At 48.0% G+C, this 10,957-nt stretch overlaps 1 protein-coding gene across 2 annotated transcripts in view; it reads left to right on the top strand.

Moving 5' to 3' along the window:
• The first annotated feature begins 673 nt into the window (after positions 1-673).
• Positions 674-10,957, top strand: part of LOC135812211 (uncharacterized) — a 16,717-nt gene continuing 6,433 nt past the window's right edge. Inside the window, exons 1-6 of one of the 2 annotated variants that reach the window (XM_065325546.1) lie at positions 674-1,244; positions 3,546-3,644; positions 4,706-4,802; positions 5,115-5,228; positions 8,132-8,277; positions 9,470-9,670. In XM_065325546.1, coding sequence (XP_065181618.1) covers positions 894-1,244; positions 3,546-3,644; positions 4,706-4,802; positions 5,115-5,228; positions 8,132-8,277; positions 9,470-9,670 — 1,008 coding nt within the window. In that variant the 5' untranslated portion in view covers positions 674-893. The remainder of the gene's footprint in view (positions 1,245-3,545; positions 3,645-4,705; positions 4,803-5,114; positions 5,229-8,131; positions 8,278-9,469; positions 9,671-10,957) is intronic. The other variant, XM_065325545.1, reaches the window with a different exon arrangement.

The following is a 10,957-nucleotide window of genomic DNA, read 5'->3' as shown; positions in this document are numbered from 1 at the left end:
TCTCAAGCTCCAGAGTCTCTTGGCAGGGCATTCCGCGTCTTCGCAAAAGCAAGGATGAAAGTCGTCATCGACAAAGTGTTCCGAGCAAAACACTGTGAACGATGTCGCAGCAAACTGCTGCCCTCTTCTCGCCAGATAGCCAGGATTCAAGAGAGTGGAATGCCAGCATCACCAGGGAACGCATGGAAAAACAAGTGGGTTTCTTAGACTAGGGATGACGGTTGCTGCAAACAAGAACCCATGCATGCAACAGTGGTCCTTGGAAAGCATTTTGGAACTTCTTCCTTCAGAACTAAAACAACTTCAAATGAAAAAAGCTAGGGAGTTCGTACATACAATGATACATGTACATGAACATCGCGTCTGGACCGTGAAAACACAGCCTGTCACAGGAAACTTGATCACGTCCTGCAGCAAACCATGCATGCTGATTGCATGCCAAGTATAAAGTGTGCAGCGCGCGCACAGCATGCCCCGTCTCGACCCCTCTCGCTTATTGTGCAAAGGGTCTAATGACATTATTAATAGTAGTGTGAGTTTCAGCTCGGCAAACACACACTGTAAAAGACTAAGTGTACGGACTTCGAGCACCTGGGTCTACTGGTAGTACTACTAGTACTAGTAGTAGTCAGTGCCACTGCCACTGGCACGGGTACTAGTATGGGCCGCACTGAACAAAGGACACCAGCGATACGAGTAAACTCCGGCAGTCGATCAGGAAGAACTTTGTTACTTCTTGGGTTTCTGTTTCTGCGCAAGACCTGGCCTCTTCGTGTTGTGCGTAGATCTACGTGCAAACGTTGCTTTCCGGTGCAGATTTAATTCCTCCGCTGGTGGTTTCTTTCTGGCTGCCACGACTCTTTCCGTGTTACAGAAACTGTAGGTTTGCAGCCATGTCGTATTCTTACCAGCCCGTGCAGCGAGATGCCGCAGACTCTCATCTTGACCCTCCGGCTCCGGACTATTATCGCAGCGGCAGCGCTGGAGTTGCCACAACAGCCGTAACGCACACCCAGTCCTTGCCTGCTGAGCCGACGCTGAGGCCGTCGCGTTGCGCCAGCGGAACGCTCTTTGGCTTCGCCGTAGTGTGCATTGTCTTGAGCATCATCATGCTTGCGTTGAATGTAGTACCTGCCGGCAAAAGAGTCGAAGTGTATGTCGTCAACAACGCCGGAAGATACGGAAGTATTAGTTCAATAACGAGGGAACATCTATTCGTCCCCGGTATCTGGCTTGGCGTACTGGCAAGTATCAAGCCCCATGCTGTTGATTTCTACCGTTCGTCTTTCTCATTTTACTGTAAAAAATAGTTTGAGGGAAGCTTCTCATGAAAAAATCGTCTGCCACTGCCAAGCCGCAGGGGTGGCCCCCGGGTCAACATTTCGAGTACTACTAGGCACTTCACCCCATTTTTTGAAATCGCGTTTTTTCCAGGTTTATCATCGGTAATCGATGGTGGTGGGTATCACAAGGTCACACAGAAAATTTTATTGAAATCCACAGTGATACCACTCAGATATGAAGGGTTGAAGATAGGCAGTTGCATAAGGCGAAATCAATACAATTTGTGGCACCAACAGCATCTCCGAAGTATCATCAGTGGATATAGTCACAAAACATCAGAGTGTTTTTTTCAAGCACACATCACTCACTTACACCAACAACCCTGTATGGATCGAAACAATACAGATAAAAGTTCAGAATAGGCAAGAATACGGCAATTGTGACCGCAATCACTATAGCAACTCCATAGCAACCCATAGCAACGCCATAGTAACCCATAGTAACAGCTTCAGTTTGCTGTGAAATGAACTGATAACGACATACTGGCAGGCTCCTGCGGGTACTAAAGCGTAAGAGCTATAAAGACATTCTTCTGGCACAAAAACAACACACAACTTCCTCGTTGTACGCCGTACACCGCAACGTGGAGGGTAAGCGCGCGCGCGAATTGCTGCACAGGACATTCGTGCCCACAGTCATGCCATCTCAAGTGATTCCAAGTTGGCAAGAAGTTCCTCAGGACCTCTGTTGGTAGCTTCTTTCCATGGTGTGATATCTGCCTCCCTCTCCTTCAACTGCTCCATGCAGCAGTCATGAATTGCCTGCTGGTGAGCTTTGAAATTTTGGTGAAGCGTACCTGGCTGCGTATATCAAAGCATCCCCTCATCAGAGGGTTTCTCCAGCAGCCACTGTGCTTTTTGATTGTTCGTAAACATCAGTAGGCCTTTCAGCGCAACCGTGTCAAAACTTGGCTTTCAGTACGCTTTGAGAATTCGCCCAGGTAGGACGACGCATCGTCGTTCTCCTCCGCCTAAAGCGCATACTTCTCAGTGCCTACGTACATAATGTCTCCTTGCGCAGCGATGCGCAAGCCCTGGTAAACAAGAACTCTACTGTTTCCGAATGGAAAGACGACGCTGAAGACGATAGGCAGCGTTTCAAACGCGAGCAAACAACAGTTCTTTGTGAAAAACTCTTTACCGGTAGTGTACGTGATCTACAACTCGCAAAAATGTACGCACTATGACGTATGCGGGATCTACTGAAAGCTGAACGTCAGAGCAACACGATGCGCCCAACTATCAGCCCGTACAACGAAGCATAGCGCGTACCTGTACAGTTTTGCGCATGCACTTGACTGGTGCCACGCAAGTACGCACTCTCACCTTAGCAAATTTTGACAGGTCCTGTCACGTGACTGAAGTGCCTAGTACTACTTCAAAAAGAAGTAGTAGTTCCCACGACCTCCCCTACCTCGGGGAAAGGACACGATATTTCACCTCATTCTTTTCTTAGAGCTCGGATGTTGAGCCATTAGTAATATGTACAAGTAAAGAGAAAAGCACCTAGGCTATAAGTAACTAGTAATAGCTAACAGTCCACTAAGGGTCGGAGATAATTATTCAATCAGATAGTGCGACAACAAGGCACACAACTGACAAGGATATTGAGGCATTCGACGACCGGACACCTAGCTCCAACACATCTACAAAGCGCAAACCAACAACCTTCCAACTTGGAAGGCTGGGGTGCGGAAAGTTCCGTTGAAGGGAAGGGATGCGCAACGAAGATGTGCACGAGTCATGTCCCTAGGCAACAAAGAATGTCAAACGTTACGGGATGATGATTGCGAGACTAATCAGACCATTGGACAAACCGGTCTAACTACAACTCGAAAACGCAAGGCAACAGACCACACAACTTGGGAGGCTCAAAATGCGTGTAAAAATACACGAAGAGAGGAAGCCAAGCGAAGACGAATTGTCACGACTGGTTAGACCCGGTAGATGTCCGATACGGTTTAACTCTTCAAACGAAGATGTTCCTGCGGCTTTGGAGGTAATTGGTACAGAAAGTGTCTGCTCCGAACGTCAGAGTCAGTCAAGTGTCAAGCCATGGAAGTGCTACTCGCGGCTCCGGCGTTCGGCGAAGACACGTTGGTTTAACTCTTGTTATGATTATTGACTCCGTGGTCGTCATCGACAGGACCAGTATTGACGCTACATCTTTTGCTCTGTTTTTCCTTTTATACCAACGAACAGGAGCTGATAGCAGCGACGTTGGCACTGATCTACGGGCTGAAGGCATCACGAGCCAGCTGCACCATCGATCGGAAGTGCTGCGCACCAGTATTCTGCACGGTAAAGACCCTACTGAAGTAACGCCTTTTGCAGAGCTTCGGGAATAAAGCTGTGTGGACCCTGGCTAGCGACAGCCGTTACTGAAGAAATGTCTTTCGCAGAGCTTCGGGAATAGAGCTGTGTGGACCCTGGCTAGCGCCAGACGTTACCGAAGTAACGCCTTTTGCAGAGCGTCGGGAATAAAGCTGTGTGGACCCTGGCTAGCGCCAGCCATTACTGAAGTAACGTCTTTTGCAGAGCTACGGGAATAAAGCTGTGTGGACCCTGGCAAGCGCCAGCCGTTACTGAAGTAACGTCTTTCGCAGAGCTTCAGGAATAGAGCTGTGTGGACCCTGGCTAGCGCCAGACGTTACCGAAGTAACGCCTTTTGCAGAGCTTCGGGAATAAAGCTGTGTGGACCCTGGCTAGCGCCAGCCGTTACTGAAGTAACGTCTTTTGCAGAGCTACGGGAATAAAGCTGTGTGAACCCTGGCTAGCGCCAGCCGTTACTGAAGTAACGTCTTTTGCAGAGCTTCGGGAATAAAGCTGTGTGGACCCTGGCTAGCACCAGCCGTTACTGAAGTAACGTCTTTCGCAGAGCTTCGGGAATAGAGCTGTGTGGACCCTGGCTAGCGCCAGACGTTACCGAAGTAACGCCTTTTGCAGAGCTTCGGGAATAAAGCTGTGTGGACCCTGGCTAGCGCCAGCCGTTACTGAAGTAACGTCTTTTGCAGAGCTACGGGAATAAAGCTGTGTGGACCCTGGCTAGCGCCAGCCGTTACTGAAGTAACGTGTTTCGCAGAGCTTCGGGAATAAAGCTGTGTGGACCCTGGCTAGCGCCAGCCGTTACTGAAGTAACGTCTTTTGCAGAGCTTCGGGAATAAAGCTGTGTGGACCCTGGCTAGCGCCATTCGTTCAACGTATTTTGCATAGCTACGGGAATAGAGCTGTGTGGACCCTGGCTAGCGTCAGCCGTTACTGAAGTAACGTCTTTTGCTTAGCTACGGGAATAGAGCTGATTGCTACCACCATGGTGTATAGCTTGTGCTGTTTGTACTTGTTCTCTCTGTGATGCGTGGCAGGGATGGTTCTTGTCGGTCGTATTCGCACTCATGTCAGTGGTGGCGGCCGTGGCAGGTGTTCTGGCCATCATCGTTAAGCTCGACGTACTATTCATCAGTAAGCCGTTGTGTTGAATGTCTGATCATCGGATCGATGAAGACCAACACAATTCGCTGCATGCATGTACTTGCACACCGAGAGTGCTGTGCACTACCGATTGATGATGTGCAGTAAAAAATATAATAACTGTTTTTCAATTGTGATGACTGCACAATTATGTTGTGATCCTTCCATTTTGCGCTTCATCGTCTTCTCGAAAATTATAACTAACTTGTTTGCGCTGATGAGTCCACAAAGGACGAAACAGTTCTGTCCGCACATTGAGTAACTAACTTATGTAAAATGTTCTTGTATGTATTGTTGCTATAGCAACGTTTCACCAGTGTACGGATGGCTACATAAGGGGTGTGACAGTATGCGGTTGTGTAAGCGGAGACACTGTGTATGGTGGGTTCAGGAATGCCGACTGCGCATTCGCGACAGGTAAGAGAAATTTGTTGTGAGAGCTACATGGTAGTGCGCAAGTGTAGTGTTGTAGGCTGGAATGGGTCAGTGTGTGTGTGTGTGTGTGTGTGTGTGTGTGTGTGTGTGTGTGTGTGTGTGTGTGTGTGTGTGTGTGTGTGTGTGTGTGTGTGTGTGTGTGTGTGTGCATGGTACGCAGGAAGGGAGGGAGGAGGGGGGGGGGGAGAGGGAACACCTGTTTGGGCGCGTTCCTGTCATTCGAGTTGGTCCCTGTTGTGAAAGTTGCAGTCTGCAGGCACGGTGACCAGGTGACTGGTGTAATCATCAGCACGAGGCCACTTACTCGACCGTGTTCGATGGGGAATAATAGCCAAACGCTGCATCGCAGCCTTCTCGGACCAGCGTCCAAAAGACTACAACATATGGGCCAACCGCGTTCATCCACGTTTTTATACTTCAAGTACTTACAAGTAAGAATGAAATGGTGGTTTTAGTGACACATTGCAAACAAATCCCCATCTAGTAGGGCGCAGTCACCCAGTTTCGGTGTAAGCGGCGAGTTCGATTAGGACTAAAGGAGGATGGAAGCGTCTCCGCTTCCTCGGACCAAGACCATTTGACTCAGCACCCTGAAAACTACTAGTGGTGAGATTTTGACTCTAGACCAAACTTCGTATTCGGTAACGAACAACTCATCTTAGGTCCAATAGTACTGTACATCATCGTTATCAGCCGTTATCACTACCACCACCACCTAGCGGTTCCAAAACCGGTTCCTTACCCGAACCGTTTCACCCCTAGTCGTAACTGTACTCTCAAGCCTTCAAGTGTAGTGACTACACAGTCACCAGCACACTCAGTCCATTACCATCCGGATGTCTCGTTTAGACAAAGAACTATGAAACTAAAGATGAACAGCAAGATATCAATGCATGCCAGAGAGGCAAGGTGACCAGGCCATTAGGGGCACCGGGTAGGCCCAGTTTGGGTCACCAGGTCACGCACTCTGGATGTGCGGGTAACCCCATACGGGTAATGTGTATGCTAAATAAGGTGAGTGCATAAAGCCTATCTACATCAGGAAATAGACGAATGAGACTAAGCAGTTATACACATACTTAAACTCCACTAACAGTATTTCTCACAAGTAGAAGATCATGATCGAAAATCCACATCATGTCCAGTCTAGAAGCTGCAAAGCCAACCCGAATCGGCCTGAAACGGGATATCAATGCCTGAACAAAACAGATCCGACAGACTTCCACAACGGCTGACCAGTGCACTCATGACGACTAAAGATTGAAGTTTCAATTCCCACCATTCCGCCATTGCGACCTTCCTCTCCGCACTCGCTCGTCCACTCCACTGTAAACAACGAGTCGTTCCAGCACTCCACCAGCCAATCCGCAATTCCCCCCACTGAATTCTTTGAGCTTGGATTCTTTATAGCACTCAAGGGACAGCTACTCCACTGTGAGTGGTGGACCACGACCGACGCAGCAGTGACAATATCAAAATAAATTGTCCTGCAAGCTACATCGCGATTCCGCGTTCCAATCATGCAGCACTACCTTGGCGGTGTGCGAGGGTGCTCCAGGGTCGACTCTGGCTACGCCAGGGTCGCTCTGGGCAGGCAGAAAACTTTGGAGAAAGCCAAGAAAACGGAGCTCAGAAAGTGTAACCTGCTCACAAGGAGCACAACAATTTCACACACACACCATTGGACCATTGGACGCCCATCGCCAGAGGCGATGATAGCGATGCTACAGCAGAAGCCATAGCAGCTTGTGCTGGGATTGCACCATTCAACAGCTTGCAAGGCTGAAGAATTGACCGCCACTATTCAGCCTGGTCTACACCACACCGCTATGAAATGGCTTTTTCTGGCCAGTGAATCCCTACTTTTGGTCTTTTTCATTTTTTTTCACACACGCACACACACATCACACGACATACTCCGGCATGCACTGGCTGTTGGTAACCACACACGAGAATGAAAGAAAAGTCAGGAAGAGTCTGAGAAAGAGAAGAAAGACGTGTGTGACCATAATCGTCGGGAATCGAACCCGCAACCTATCGATTGGAAATCGCTGCACATACCACTGCACCATATGGGATACACACACACACACACACACACACACACACACACACACACACACACACACACACACGCACACGCACACGCACACACACACACATACGCACACACACACACACACACACACACACACACACACACACACACACACACACACACACACACACACACACACACACACACACACACACACAACACACACACACCTGTCCTGTCCTGTAGAGCCACTACCACTAGGGTCACGTGTGCCCCCGGAGGTGCAGCAGAGACAGAGAAAGCGCACGCCACCCGATGGCGCTCCAGATGCGAGACTAGTCGGAACCTGCGAAAACAGATCCAGATATGCGGGAACTATTACTTGTCCCGTTTTCTAGTCATTGGACGGTGGCAGTGCATTGAACAGCGATGTCGGTTGAGTCCCTGGGTTGAGCGGAAACAACGATTGCAGATGCCACAGTGAGCATTGCAGCAACTCCGAACGGTAGTGTCACGGGTGGCAACAATAGCATACGCACATACGCACACACACACACACACACACACACACACACACACACACACACACACACACACACACACACACACACACATACGCACACACACGCACACATACGCACACACACACACATACGCACACACACGCACACACACACATACGCGCGCACACACACACACACACACACACACACACACACACACACACAAGAATACGCGCACATCCACTTTCTCCAACAAACACAGCATTTATTCTATACAGGCTCTTTCTCTCTTGTTTGACTCTCTCTCTGTCTGTCATTTCTGTCTGTGTTGCAATGCGCTACAGGAACCCTGCCTAACCTGTATGCTGCCGTTGCAGTCATATGCGGTTTAGTGTCTGTACTGAACATTGTCATCTCTGCTCTGTTCTGTGGAGCCCTCTGCTGTTGTTCCACATACACACTGCCAGATGCTGTAGCGATGTCATCAATGGTGAGATCATGTTGAATCCTGTTAACTCGATCCTCTGAGTAAACCATCCCCGACTATGCAGTACCCACCCTTTGTCGTAAACCAGATTCAAAGCAACGGGTCCGAAAAAATTGGGGAGATGGCATCACTTACCAACACCCACCTCTGCACTACATGTAATTTCGCAGTCTATCAATAGCTGTGGTACAACTTTTCCATGGCTGCTCCTCCTTGAATTCTACTTACTAGCTATTTGTACAGAATGCCAGGAAAAAAATCTAATTATCCGGACATTCTAATTATTCCAAACATGAACCCACAACACAATATGTATGTCAAAAATGCTCTCGTGGTCATGCAGAGTTGCGCTATGGACCTTAGACACAGATTTCACGGACGGGGACGCGTGACTGAACCGACCAGCCTGCTCATCCAAACTGAACTGACCAGTACAATGTACAGTGAACTTTGTTACTTCGAATTACACTTTGCTAACTTCGAATTATCAGCACAAATCCCACACATTTTCTATGTAAGCGGAATCTGTAGGACTCCTAATTAATCGGACATATCCAGTTCGAGGTTCGAATTATCAGAAATATTTATGTGGGAATCGTATTGATAGAAATCGGTCCTGGGAAAACTTCTAATTAAGCGGTATGTTCGAATTACGCCATATTCGAATTATCAGGATTCCACCTGTGCTTGGAGTCGTGTTGCGTGAGGATCGTGGCTGCAGTGAAATCTGAGTTGCAACATCAACTCGCTGTGCGTTCACGTTCCTTGCTGGACTGTTAATATATGCAGCCTGGAACCTCTCTGTTGGTAAGCGCTGCGTGCGTGGAGTAGGAATAAAGCAATTCCTGTTTTTTTTTTACCATAGTAACTCACATATTGGCGCATGTGCCTGTATTCGGATATAAGCGCACTCTCACTTATAAGCGCATGCACTTATCGTCGAAGCACTACCATAATTCTCACTTTGACAAGATCAAGGATAAAAATCTGCAAACAGCATACAGGAACCAGGAAACTGACACTACAAGACCTAGTCAAACACAAAGACTCTGGCAAACTAACTCTGATTGCGCATGCGGGTTAAAGTGAAAAATTGGATTCGTAGCAAAAATTCACTTATAAGCGCATGTACTTATATGTGCGTTATTATGGTAGTTACTCGATACGCTATGCTTTGCCGTGTTTTCATCAACAGGTCGTTGTGAGTTCTGCCCCAGCCCTGGCGCCTGATGCACCCATCACAGCTCACGTCGCTGCACCCGTCGTTGCAGCTGAACCAGTAACGGCATACGCATATGATCCCGCGGCTGCACCCGTAGCTGCACCAGCAATGGCGTACGCATATGATGCCACCGCCGCAGTTGCTCCCAATCCACCTCAGTTCCAGAAAGACACAGTGAGTTGGTCTACGCTGCTATTCTCTCTAAAAAAAGTTTCACTTAAGTACGTATTGGCTGTAAACTTTAGCAGTGGATTGTTGTGTGTGACCACAATGACTCGCGACCATTTGCCATTGTAAACTCTCTGGTTCTGAGAGATCGCAGAAATTTAGTGACGCGAGTATTTTGAGCAGTTTATAGTGCTGACATTCCAATCTGCATAACCAAACACAACAACATATCAACGGCTTCCACCTGCCGCTAGCGCCTCCTGCTTTGGCTCTACCATGTCGTCTGTGAATTGTGTATCCAACACGGCTTGGCTTCTTGCTCCGCACCTACACTAGTGATGACCTGTGGAAATGTTCTCCCATGATATGGGTGGAGAAATGTGCCGGTAATAATGATCTAGCACTCTGAATGTTTCTACATTTTAGAATTGCTAGTGACAGGCAGCAATATCTGCGAATTGTTGCCGGATGCAGGAATCTCCCATAACCATAATATTATTATAATGAGCGCAATGGTCGAGCTGTGCACACCTCCTGTAGTTATTTCAATTTGAAAAGCGTGTAAAAGAGTAAAATTAGAGATCCTTAGCAAACGTACGATAACGCGAGCTTTTACGGCACTCACTCCCAGGCGTGACAAAAGACGTTATCGGGTAACGGAAAAACGTTATATTCATACTACGTTACAATACGCGTCACGTTTTGAAATACGACGTACTGGCAGACGTCGTTTTCATGCAGGTGCATTCACATATATAGGCACGTACATGCTGCTCGTACAGCTGTGTGTACGCCTTCTTTTGGACACAAACTGCTGGGAACGACAGAACGAAACTCGGTACAGGGGTCTGGATACGTCGTCTACGTTTTCGTATCAGGGTACGATTTTCCCGCCACGTTCCATGTTGTCATGGCTATCCGGACGAAAAAGTCACGTACGCGTCGTTTTGGGCGTAGTGTGAATTTTTTTACGAGTAAAGAGAGGCCTCTTGTACGGGCAAAACAAAATAGAATTGGAATGAGTATATTTATAGGATAAAGTGGCGCAATTGCGCACTTTCTACATAGAAAAGTGGCATACCCAAAGAAGTAGAAAGTGACAACATGTTCTAAAGGTGATAAGGAAACGCACACCGGGGATAATACTAGGAAGGCGTAGTGTGAATGGCCTATAACCGAGCTCAAAATAACGGGCCGACGTTCGTTATGGGAGTTCTGCAAAAACTCGCATTGTTTTGTAACTGGCGGGATTTAAAAAGCATGTGCAGATCGAGATCAGAGTCGAGACGGCTT

The sequence above is a fragment of the Sycon ciliatum genome, chromosome 3 (assembly GCF_964019385.1).
Source record: "Sycon ciliatum chromosome 3, ocSycCili1.1, whole genome shotgun sequence".
Taxonomy (NCBI): Eukaryota; Metazoa; Porifera; class Calcarea; order Leucosolenida; family Sycettidae; genus Sycon; species Sycon ciliatum.
This window is presented reverse-complemented; position numbering and strand designations above follow the sequence as displayed.